The 13176-nt window shown below is 43.0% G+C and overlaps 1 protein-coding gene across 1 annotated transcript in view; it reads left to right on the forward strand.

The window, feature by feature from the left end:
* Positions 1-13176, forward strand: part of LOC137536847 (zinc finger protein 27-like) — a 39701-nt gene that overhangs the window by 3069 nt on the left and 23456 nt on the right. The window contains exons 4-7 of the mRNA XM_068259034.1: positions 3626-3758; positions 3859-3956; positions 6556-6682; positions 8874-10140. Of these exons, the coding sequence (XP_068115135.1) occupies positions 3626-3758; positions 3859-3956; positions 6556-6682; positions 8874-10140 (1625 nt within the window). The remainder of the gene's footprint in view (positions 1-3625; positions 3759-3858; positions 3957-6555; positions 6683-8873; positions 10141-13176) is intronic.

Raw genomic sequence — 13176 nt, forward strand, 5'->3', positions numbered from 1 at the left:
CTGTTTGGCACTGACTATTAAAGGGCCAGTGCTCCTAAAGTATGCGATAACTCCAAACCATAACAGCAGAAAAAGTTTTGAATGCAGGATTAGCATCTTCATCACTTAATACACTCATATTCATATATATTAATATATTTGTCCTTTAATATATTTAAAGGACAACTGAACTGAGAGCAGTGTTTTTCCCAGGCTCTTTTAGCCGGCTGCTCAACCCGGCCAATTTTGGTGAGCACCCGGCTGTCATTGGCTCGCCTCCTCATCCTCCTCTAATGCTGTGAGCAGAGTTGCACCTGTCCTGCATCCTCAGCACCGCACCCGGCTACTTTTTCATGCCACCAGGCTGGAAAAAAATTCTGGGGAGGACACTGGAGAGGGATATGGAGGCTGCCATATTTATTTCCTTTTACACAATACCAGTTTCCTGGCAGTCCTGCTGATCTATTTGTAGTGGTGTCTTAATCACACACCTGAAACAAGCATACAGCTAATTCAGTCAGACTAGCCAGAAACATCTGATCTGTATTCTTGTTCAGGGTCTATGGCTAAAGGATCAGCAGGGCTTCCAGGCAACTGGTATTGTTTAAAAGGATATAACTATGTCAGCCTCTTTAGCCCTCACAATTCAGGTGTGCTTTAAATCTGCATGTAATCTGCAACTTTGTCTGTCTCTCCCAGTCTTTGTGCTTTCATTTTCGTTTTTTTTGCGCATTGCGGTGCTTTATTGGTGTGCTTTGGTATGCATTCCTTTATGTCTTTTCTGTATTTTTACACAAGGGTGTAGGAAAGCTGTGTATAGTTTATATACTCATAGGGGGCTGATTCAAGAAGCTGCGCTGCTTAAGCAGTGTGAGCTACATGACAGCAGCGCAATCTAGATCCAGGGAGGCAGGCTATGCGCGGTCAAGCAGCATAGCGTGCCTTCCTTGTTTACGCGCGTTGCTTACATAGTAACGCATGTTCTTTTCAATGCCAGCCACTGCTGTGAAGGATTGAGACTGCGATACTTCACTAGCGCAGCCACTACTATGTTAATTAACATAGTAACTATGTCACAGCAGCGGCCGGCATTTAAAGGGGTGCGTGTTGTTTTATGAGCAACTTGCGTAACTAAGGAAGGCACGCTCTGCTGCATGAGCGCGCGTAGCATACCTCCCTGGATTTAGTTTGCACTGCTATAGCATCGCAGCTTGGTAAATCGGCTCCCATTCTCTTTTGTTTTAATCAACAACAAAAGCAATCCATGATCTACACAACTAGACAATTAAGAACCAATAAGGTAAAAATAGATAATTTATTTAAGGACGTATCTCCGAAGAAGCACCTAGGAGGGTGCGATACATGTGAGGTCCACACTGCCACCTGGACCAGGGGGTAACAGTGCTACAGTTGGTAAGGCGGCTCTCTTTCTCTACAAAGAGTGTAATGGTTAAGGGTTAGTGTACTGGTTAAGGGCACCGCCTTTGACATGGGAGACCAGGGTTCGAATCCTGGCTAAGGTCAGTACCTATTCAGTAGGGAGTTCAAGGCAAGACTTCCTAACACTGCAGGTGGCCTCTTGAGCGTGTCCCAGTGGCTGCAGCTCTTGAGCGCTTTGAGTCCGACAGGAGAAAAGCGCTATACAAATGTTCAGATTATTATTATTATTATTATTATTATTATTATTATTATGTATTTCTGTTGTAGTCTCTTGCATATCACTGTATTGCATAGGCACTTTGTCAATTGTGGTAATTATCTAGAACGGGAGATCAATTTCATGCATAGTGACTGTGACAGTGTTATTGTGATATATATTTTTTGGCATACTTACCTGTCTGAGCATGTAATATTATTATAAATATATAGGATCGGAGTCGTGGAGTCGGAGCAATTTTGGGTGCCTGGAGTCGGAGTCGGGAAAAAATGCACCGACTCCTAATGAATTTGTAACTGTAATTAAAATAGAAAATATGATAAAATGTTCTATTTCTCAGATAATAGTCATCATAAATAATGTATACATACAATGATAGCTGTGCTCAGTCCACAAAAATGAAATAAACCAATCAAAATTAGTTACTTGTGCGGCTTCAATAAAGCAGGCCCTGTATTTTTAAAGTCCGATATACATATCTGATTGTGACTGTACAGTATATATGATGTGTACACAGGAATCTCTTATATATACTAAATAACATCTATGCTGTAAGAATAAAGCCTGATGTGTAGCTATGTCACTAATAGAGATTGGTCAATGAGATGGAAATAATTCTGCGTTGATGCTGATTTATGCAAATATATGCACTCCCTTTGCTCATGAAATCAAATAATTTGATATGTTGTTAAAATTTGGTTTGGTGACTACAAATTAAAGGGTACCTGAGACGAATGAAAAGTAAAGTTTTTTTTTTTTTTGTTTTTTTTTTGTTTTGTTTTTTTGTTTTTTTGTTTTTTTTATACATACCTGGGGATTCCTCCAGCGCCCTTCAGGCCATTCAGTCCCTCGCTGTCCTCCTCCACCACCTGGATCTTCTGCTATGAGTCCTGGTAATTCAGCCAGTCAGTGCAGTCCAGCCACGTGCCGCTCCCACAGCCAGGAACATTTTGCACCTGCGCAATAGTGCTGCGCAGGTGTAGTACGCTTCCGGCGGCAGAGTGTGTGCATGCGCACTATGCCAGACTGGCTCAAGTACCTGGACTCAGAGCAGAAGATGCAGGTGGTGGAGGAGGACAACGAGAGACTGATTAGCCTGAAGGAGGCTGGAGGAAGCCCCAAGTATGTATAAAACTTTAATTTCATCTCTCAGGTTTACTTTGTTACACAGTAGTACTATACTCTACATATGCATTTCCCACAGAGCTGCAGGGAATCCACTGAGAATGTTGTGCACATTGAACAGAGAGGTGTTGTCTGTCACCCATAAACCTGGTTCAGATTGTGTAGAATCTGGTTCAGAAGAATGTGTAATAGAGGAAGAATCTCCTCATTCCCCTGCAGAGCACCTGCACATCACTCTTACATGTACCCACAGTTACATTGCCTAGGGCCTTATCCATGTTCAGATTGTGCATGAAGAATGTGTAATAGAGGAAGAATCTCCTCATCCTGCAGAGCACCTGCACATCATTCTTACATGCACCCACAGTTACATTGCCTAGGGCCTGATAGATGTAAGTACTCTTACCAAGGACTAGTTTTAGTCTAAGGGAATAAATATAGTAGTCTACATATCCTTCTCACTTCAGTTTTCTTGTAAAATTCCTAAGCGTTGGCAGTTAAGAGACGAATTTCATGTTACATACTTTTAATCAACAAAATTGTAATATGCAAATTAGAGGAGTCGGAGTCGGTGGAATCCTAAACTGAGGAGTCGGGAGTCGGTGGATTTTTGGACCGACTCCACAGCCCTGCTTTTACCCCTGTGCCATTTGGCAGTACGGTTGTTTTTATTAATTTTGGGATACGTCCTTAAATAAATTATCTATTTTTACCTTATTGGTGCTTAATTGTCTAGTTGTGTAGATCATGGATTGCTTTTGTTGTTGATTAATGTTCTTAGTATAAATCCATGAATATGGTTTGGTTAGTGCTCTGTCTGTGTATATTACAGCCCATTCTCTTTTGTCTCTGGTTTTATTTAAGGCTGAGGATCTGATGAGTGTTAAAGTAGACATTACAGGGGAGTCAGATGTAGAAATTACAGAGGAGCCAGAAGAGACGTATGTGAGGGGCAATGAGCCGCGTAATGAGGAAATTCCTTCACAGATCAGCACAGGTCAGTAATACACACTAAATACAGAAACCAGTCACATGTTCACCTCCTTCTGTCTCTACAAGAGCCTCCAAGTCTCAGTCAATGTGTGTGTTTCCTGCAGATGGATCCAGTAACAGAAACCCACCAGAGAGATGTACAGGTCCTCTTTATTCCCAGGACTGTTCACAGCGAGATCCCACCATCCCCCGCCATTATCAGGTAGGTGACGCTCAGGATCTAGAGCTTAAATAGGTACTTTGACGAAAGATAGTATTAAGGTAAAAAAAAAATCGAGACATTGCAAACTAAGAAGTTAAAAAATAGAAGATGGATCAAGAAATAATTGGTACTCGTCATGCATTCATTCATTCATGTTTGCTTGAATGTTTGCTATCATCTTTACTGCTGGCAGGCATGGAAAACACACACACACACACTCGCTCGCTCGCTCGCTCTCTCTCGCTCGCTCGCTCTCTCTCACATACACACATACACTACACTACACACACTGCATGCACACACACACACTCTGAAGTTTAGGGGATCATAGTCAGCACACAGTACACAGTTGTATAAAACACAAAGTCCGTTTATTTTGCAGCAATAATATAAACAGCTTTTATCCAGCATAAATGGAAAATAAATGGTAAGCTTACTTCAGCTTTGTAGTCCATATAACAGTAGTAATAGTCCAGCTTATTCAGATACAGTTCATTTAAGCCAAAGCCATACAAACAGCAGTCCAAAGTATGGTTTGGCTTCCAGCAATATCTCCAAACAGACTTTTCAGGGGCTCAGCAGCACACATGCTCCTCCACATCAACTCCACCCTGACTGCATGTGAGCTGCTTCCTGATATGCAAATCTCTTAGAGCTCTTAGAGCTTCTCTTCAGCTCTATAGAAAACCAGGTGTGCACCTGGGTGGAATGGGAAGGCCCGCCCTTCCTTCCCTCCCATTTTGGGAGTCCGGCCCTGAAAAAATAACAAAGGCAGCAAGCTGGCTTGCTGCCAACAATACCCGGACTCCCTTTCCAGGTACACATCTAATTTTAAAGGGACCACAGTCCAAATAACGGGGAAATATATATATTACACACACACACACACTGTGGGAGGGGTTTCACCACATTATCAGCCATACAGACCCGCCCGATGATCTTTTGAAGAAAAGGTATTTCATGTGGGAAAGGGGGTATCGGCTACTGATTGGGATGAAGTTCAATCCTGGCTTACAATGACCCTGAAATATCCCTGGGGGTAATTTTCTCCAGAGGAGAAAGCCTCTGGATCATAAAGAGGCTTCTCTTGTCCTCTACAGGCCCATTCCAGCGCAGGGATCCCCAAAAAAGAACTTGATGACCGCTTGCTCCAGCGCACTAGCACCGTCCCGCTCTGCTTTCTTTGGAACAAGTCAGGCCAGATTGGGTCCATGCTACTGTTCAGGCACAAGCCGTCTGCGCAGTAGCATGGACCCTATCTGGTACTGCTGGAGCCCATGTGGGATGGTGCACAAGCGCAGGGAGGCCACTCTTTAAAGGGAACATGAGATGACAAGAAAAAAAATTCATACATATTTGAGGCTTCCTCCAGCCCCTTCCGGCCTGATTGCCCACTCGGCGCCGTCCTCCACCTCCTGGATCTTAGGTAAGGGCTCCCGGTATCTTTGGCCAGTCAGGGCCAGTTGGTGCAGCCGCGCTTCCCCATCTCGCTCCCTCGGCCTGGAGAGCAACTGGTGAGGTTTTGTTTAAAAAAAAAAAAAAGTCTCATGTTGACTTCAACCAGTTCCATCATGTGGACTGCCCCTGTGGACTTCACTTCAGCACCAAGGGAGTGCAGGCATTGTGCTGCACCACCGAATCCCCCAACAGATACCGAAATCCCCTCGTGGCTCTGGTGACACCTCCACGCCCCGGGAAGGGTACTGATCGGTACTCGCCAATCAGTGTGCCAGTTGTGAATCATGGTCTGGCATTAATGAGACGCCGTCGTCATTCACAGCTCTTCATTATTTCCTGTGTGCGGTTCAGTACACAGGATAGTATGGGGGCGTCTGTGGCCAAAGAGGAAAATACACCTAAAAATGTTAATACATAAAAGAATACCCAATGTTAACCCCTTATTTCCTCCTCCTTTCTATATTCCTATGGTTATTGTTTAAAAAATAAAAGTGACAGCATTAAAACAAAATCATATATACTTAGTTTATAGTAGTTAGTCTTAGTCTATAGAGTATGCTTACTTTATATTTCCTTAGGGACTCGGCTTTTTTAATATGTGTGTTATTAGGGTAAATCACTTATACTTTTGCAAATTAGGGCTTGTTATTATTGATCTAGTATAAAGAAACGCAATTGGAAATATAATATCGTTGCAATACATTGTGCTAGGGACACAATTGTAATAACCAAGACAAATGGGCAAATCAAACATGTCTGTCTTAACTATCACAGCAAATTATCTTTTAAAACTATAATGGCTAAAAACTGAGTATAAATAAATAATGAATTTTTTTATCTTTTTCTTATCACTCTCTTTAAAATGCAGCTAAAATAAAATAATTCTTAACAAACAGTACCACCCAAAGAAAGCCTAATTTGTGGGTGAAAAAAAAAGATGTATAGCTCATTTGGTGTCATAAGTCGCGGTAAAGTTATTGGCGAATGAATGGGAGGAGCGTGAAATGTGGTTTTTAAGGGGAAATAAGCTGTGGTGGGGAAGTGGTTAAAGTTCCGCTTTAACAGTTGAGTCACTCAGATGTTATTCTTCTGTGGTGGTCTCACTTCATTAGTGCTCACATGTTGTGATATGTGGGTTTAGGGTGAAGAAGACAATGACGTGATTGTGGTTGATAAGGATGATGAAGAAACGCACATCATGGGTGACCCGCGGCCGACAGAGGAGGAGGATGTGATAGTGACCAGTGAATTTAGAATATCCAGTTCAGGTGATGTGATAACTTAACCTTATATGTGCCTCTTCATTTACAATTGTCTCTCTATAGACTCTCTGCCTTCTGATTTTACTGTTGTTCTGATTTATTATTTTGAGGTGAGCAAAATCATTATTGCCAAATAATTATATATCTTATGGTGGTATTTGCCATCATGGAAATTTGAGGCTCTCTGTGTTGTTAATCTTAACATTTTATACAGTGTGCAGTCCCCTATCAGAGATAGAAATAGATTGTTGTTTCTTGATTAACATCAGACAACAGATCGATACACTGATGTGTATAGTTACATTATCAATGTACCTTGCCCAACCAATGAGGTAGTCATAATGTACATCATACAGAAAGTCCCTCTTTATTCCTCAGTATAGTATAATTTTCCTGACAAATGAGGAGGAGATGTGAATATGATAGGTCCATCTCCATTCCTCAGTATAACATCATAGTACCAACAAATGAGGAGGAGATACTGTACACCATATGAAAGGTCCATCTCCATTCCTCAGTATAACATCATAGTACCAACAAATGAGGAGGAGATACTGTACACCATATGAAAGGCCCATCTCCATTCCTCAGTATAACATCTTATGCCCATCAAAGGAGGAGGAGATACTGTACACCATATGAAAGGTCCATCTCCATTCCTCAGCATAACATGTTACCAGCAAATGAGGAGGAGATACTGTACACCATATGAAATGCCTATCTCCATTCCTCTATATAACATCATAGTACCAACAAATGAGAGGGAGATACTGTACACCATATGAAAGGCCCATCTCCATCCCTCAGTATAACATCATAGTACCAACAAATGAGAGGGAGATACTGTACACCATATGAAAGGCCCATCTCCATCCCTCAGTATAACATCATAGTACCAACAAATGAGGAGGGGATACTGTACACCATATGAAAGGCCCATCTCCATTCCTCAGTATAACATCATAGTACCAACAAATGAGGAGGAGATACTGTACACCATATGAAAGGCCCATCTCCATTCCTCAGTATAGCATCATAGTACCAACAAATGAGGAGGAAATACTATGCACCATATGAAAGGCCCATCTCCATCCCTCAGTATAACATCATAGTACCAACAAATGAGGAGGAGATACTGTACACCATATGAAAGGTCCATCTCCATTCCTCAGCATAACATGTTACCAGCAAATGAGGAGGAGATACTGTACACCATATGAAAGGCCCATCTCCATTCCTCAGTATAACATCATAGTACCAGCAAATGAGGAGGAGATACTGTACACCATATGAGAGGCGCATCTCCATTTCTCAGTATAACATAGTACCAACAAATGAGGAGGAGATACTGTACACCATATGAAAGGCCCATCTCCATTCCTCAGTATAACATCATGTTCCCAACACATGAGGAGGAGATACTGTACACCATATGAAAGGCCCATCTCCATTCCTCAGTATAACATCATAGTACCAACAAATGAGGAGGAGATACTGTACACCATATAAAAGGCGCTTCTCCATTCCTCAGTATAGCATCATAGTACCAACAAATGAGGAGGAGATACTGTACACCATATGAAAGGCCCTTCTCCATTCCTCAGTATAGCATCATAGTACCAACAAATGAGGAGGAAATACTATGCACCATATGAAAGGCCCATCTCCATTCCTCAGTATAACATCATAGTGCCATCAAATATGGAGGAGATACTGTACGCCATATAAAAGGTCCATCTCCATTCCTCAGTATGACATCAATGGGCTGATTCATTTAAACTACCAAGCTCAAGCAGCACGGGATAATACTAGTGTGCGCACACTACACATGGTTCTGTCAGCATAGTTTCCGTTGTTAACTTACACATGATCCTTCTAAGTGTCACGAGATAAGCTTGTAGCACAACTGCGATATTTCCCTAGCTTCGCCGCTACTATGTTAATTAAGGTAGTGGTGGCCATGCTAGTGAAGTATCATGGTCGTGCTACAATCTCATGTTCCTCACCATAATCTTATCATCTGTGTTTTTCACACTAAATAAATCAGTTCTGGTATTTCTGTACTTCTGTTGTCATAATAGTTCTACAGCTGTACTTTGTTCCATGTTGGAGCTCCAGGACATTTTCTGCTGCTAAACTAACATGTCTCCTAAACACGAAAGCTGAGATGTGTCTAATAATATACTTTAACCCACAGGTGCACACAATACTGGGAACAACTCAGACAGACGTCCTATTTCGCCTCCAGATTATAATGCAGAACATAATGTCGTCCCACAATATTCTCCAGAAGGAAACCCCATCCAGAGACTTTGCTATGTAGTTGATTCAGTTGATCCTTCTAATATCTACTGGCAACCTTCCGATAAATCCCATGCTGCTACCTCAGGTATCGACCCACAATATAATAGCACAGGTAGATTACTGGATTCTTCTAATCCCAAGGAGTCTTCTCATAGATCACTCCCAGTTACTACTACCTATGTCGATCCAAGATTTCACGATACGAATAGAGCAAAAGATTTGCCTAGTTTACAATCGCACACCATTGAACAAAATGGGATTAAGATAGCTTCTTTGCCTGAACCGAATTTGCTTACTGATTTAAATATCAAGGAGGTCACAGTTGAGCGTCCATTTTTATGTTCAGAGTGTGGGAAAAGTTTCACACATGAATCAAACCTTCTTAGACACCAGAGAAGTCACAACAGTGAGAGTCCCATTGCTTGTCCGACGTGTGGTATTTGGTTTATTGAGAAAGAAGACCTTCTCGAACATCAGGAAACTCATAAAGGTGAGCGTCCTTTTTCCTGTCAGCAGTGCGGAAAAAGCTTTTCTCAGAGAGGGCATCTTGTGAGCCACCAGAGAAGTCACACCAATGAACGTCCTTTTTCTTGTGAGGAGTGTGGTAAACAGTTTAGTCGAAATTCAGACTTTCTTAGACACCAAAAGGGTCACACTGGGGAGCAAACTTTTTCATGTTCAGAGTGTGGAAAACAGTTTAATCATAAAGAAAATCTCCTCAGACATCAGAGAACTCATACAGGCGAGCGCCCTTTTTCCTGTGTAGAATGTGGAAAAACCTTTTCTCAGAAAAGGCATCTTGTGACCCACCAGGATTGTCACACTGGGGAGCGTCCTTTTTCATGTCCAGAGTGTGGGAAACGGTTTATTCGGAACACAGACCTCAAGAGACACCAGAAACGTCACAGTGGTGTGCGGCCTTTCTCATGTTTAGAATGTGGCAAATCATTTATTGATAAAGGTGATCTTGTCAGGCACCAGAGAGTTCACACGGGCGTGCGTCCTTTTTCGTGTTTAGAGTGTGGGAAATGTTTCCGCCAGAAAGGAGATGCTGTTAGACACCAGAAAAAACACTTAGAAGAAGGCTCTTGTCAAGTTCAGAGTGGCGATAATGTTTCACCTGATGCTGGAGCTATTGCACAGATTGAATTGCTCTGTCCGTAGACTAGTTGTATGACAGAGGCGAGGCGTTAGTAATAGATTTGCCAACCTCGCCACAAAGCTATAGGTAGAGATAAAAAGTGGACATGCCTAGCAGGGTCACACATATAACCTCTGCATTTCTGTATGGGCTCTTCCACTGTGTACAGAGGAGATAAATACAATACATTGCTTCTGGTTAAAGGGAACCTAAACTGTGAAGGATATGGATGTTTTCTGTTAAACAATACCAGTTGCTTGTCAGTCCTGCTGAACTTTCACTGCAGTAGTGGCTGAATCACACACCTGAAACAAGCATGCAGCTAATCCAGACTGACTTCAGTCAGAGCACCTGATCTGCATGCTTGTTGAGGGGCTGTGGCTAAAAGTATTAGAGACACAGGATCAGCAGGAGAGTCAGGCAACTGGCATTCTTTTAAAAGGAAAAATCCATCTCAGTTTAGGTTCCCTTTAAAGGGAACCCGAGGTGGGGATCTACATTTAAATAAACAATGCTAGTGAGTAAAGAGCCCAAAGTTTACTTTTTGTGTAAAGGAAAAGTATTGCAGCAGACGTCGAGCCACTGAGACGGCCAAACTGGGGAACTTGCCAGCAAACACTGTGCCTTGAGCTCCCGGGGCTGCTGCAATGTAGCCTGTCAGGATACCTCATTCGAACTATATTGTAAAAATGGGAGGAGCAGGCATGTATAGGCAGCCATTGTCATGCCCAAGGCTCCCCCCGTTAAGCTCTGTCCCTCTATGTTGTCGTACAATTTCAGACTCCACTCCCCTTCCCGGGTAGCCTATTCTGAGTTGGTCAGGAAGCAGTGCACCTGGCCCGGGGGCATGCGTCCCTGACCGGCCATTGGGGCGCGATCAAGGAAATGCGACAAAGGCCCAGTGCGTTCGCACTACTAGCTACCCCGGAAGAAGCTACTGGGGAAATTGCACGACAACGGAGGGGGACAAAGGTGAATGGGGGGAGAGGTGGGCATAATGACTGCTCCCTATCCATGCCTGCTTCTCCCGTTTTTACAATTTAGTTCAACTGAGATAACCTTTAAATACCATCACTCACCTCTAGTGTGGGGTTACCAATGTCCAGGCCATTTGTACTACAGGGGGAGGGATCTTAGGGTAGGCATGCCCAGGGCCGAGGCAGAGGCGAGAGAGGCTCTAGCCTTAGGGCGCAGTGTAGGAGGGGGTGCAAAACTCAGTCAGCTATCATTTCCCCATTGTGTTTGAAGCAGAGGCAAATAAGAAAAGGGGATACATGGCTGTGACTGAAAGCCTAATAACTAGGGATTAAGGTGTTGGGGGCCCTGGGGCGCCTCTTAGTCTAATAGCAATCAGTGTGGTAGGGATGGAGGGGCACTCCTTGGTGTCTCAGCCTTGGGTGCTGGAGGACCTTGTCCCAGCTCTGGGCATGCCTATTCAACTTCATAGACATGGAGGGCCAAATTCTTTTGATACTATTGCCCATATGCAATTCATTTTTTCTCCTTGGTGATATTTTCACCGTGGCGGCAGCCCCAGGATCGCCTAACGCCAATTGGCGTAAAGTCCTGGGGCTCTGTTTTGCATGAGATCGAGCGCATGGTGCGCGCGCATCTCATGCTCGGAGGGCGGAGCTCCGCCCCACCTTCAGTCTCCGAGCGGCTATTGCCGCTCGGGAGACTGTTAGACGGTGATCACGCCGTCTATTTACTAGGTGCAGCGCTGCGATGAGCAGCAGCGCTGCACTGGGGACAGCCGTGTGACATGGCTGTCCCCATGGGGGACAAGAGAGCGATCGGCTCTCATAGGCAGAAGCCTATGACAGCCGATCGCCATAATTGGCTGGCTGTGGGGAGGGAGGGAATAAACTTAAAGAAACGGGGGGTTTTAAAAAAAAAAACCAATACAATAATATTTATTTAAAAAAAAAATAAACATGGGGGGAGCGATCAGACCCCACCAACAGAGAGCTCTGTTGGTGGGAAGAAAAGGGGGGGGGGGGGGGATCACTTGTGTGCTGAGTTGTGCGGCCCTGCAGCTTGGCCTTAAAGCTGCAGTGGCCAATTTTGCTAAAAATGGCCTGGTCACTAGGGGGGTTTAGCCCTGCAGTCCTCAAGTGGTTAAACCACCAGAAAGCAAGAAAACACTTTTGGGTACTTTTTCAATCGTAAAATTCTGAAAAGTTAGAAGATGAAAATTATCTCCTAGGAGATAACTTAGGTGAAAAAGTTAATTGCATATGGGCCTATATGGCAGAGGGCCAGCTAAAATAAATTAAGTTCTCACAGTGAGCCTTCTCAAAACGCGTAAACCCTTCTCAAAACACGTAATTAGGCAACATTTCCCCCTAAGTACACCTAATTTGGTGGCATTTTTCCTCAAAAATATACATAATTCAGTAGCATTACCCTCAAGACCTACATAGTTTGGCAGCATTTTCCACCAAAAAGACATCATTTGACAGTGCTTCCACCCAAATTACACATAAAAATTTGACTTTATAAGGTTTCGAGTTTATCCCCCCAAAATCCCCTAATAAACACCTAAAAAAGCATTATCCCCTAAAAACTATTACTGTGTGTTTTAGTACTTTTCTTCTACTGCAAAACGTAATGTGATTGCCTTTGCGCAATGCAATTTTTTGGTCATTGCGCTTTTGTGGTTTTGTTTGGGCAGTGGGAATCGCAGGCAAAAGGCAACATGCAGGATGTTTCCAATTGCGAAAAAATGACAGCGCAGTCACAACACGTTAGTGTAAAATAGAACCCGCAACTGACATTCTAAACCCTGTGCTTGCGTTTTGTGAATCGCATGCAATCGGAATTGCATCACAAGACAACGCCTGCAGTGTAAAATAGCCCTGAGAGAGACTATAATAAAGTAATATCCGCTCTTGTTTTAAAAAAAATATATGGTTTAGTTACATGTTTTATGAAGATGAATATTGTTTTTTCAAGTTCATTTTTAAAGGGAACCAGAGATGAACATTTCACACAAAATATACATATCGGTCGATAGCTTGTAAAGAATAAATGCTCTACCTGATAATTTTGCCGC

Source organism: Hyperolius riggenbachi, chromosome 10 (assembly GCF_040937935.1).
Source record: "Hyperolius riggenbachi isolate aHypRig1 chromosome 10, aHypRig1.pri, whole genome shotgun sequence".
NCBI classification, from domain to species: domain Eukaryota; kingdom Metazoa; phylum Chordata; class Amphibia; order Anura; family Hyperoliidae; genus Hyperolius; species Hyperolius riggenbachi.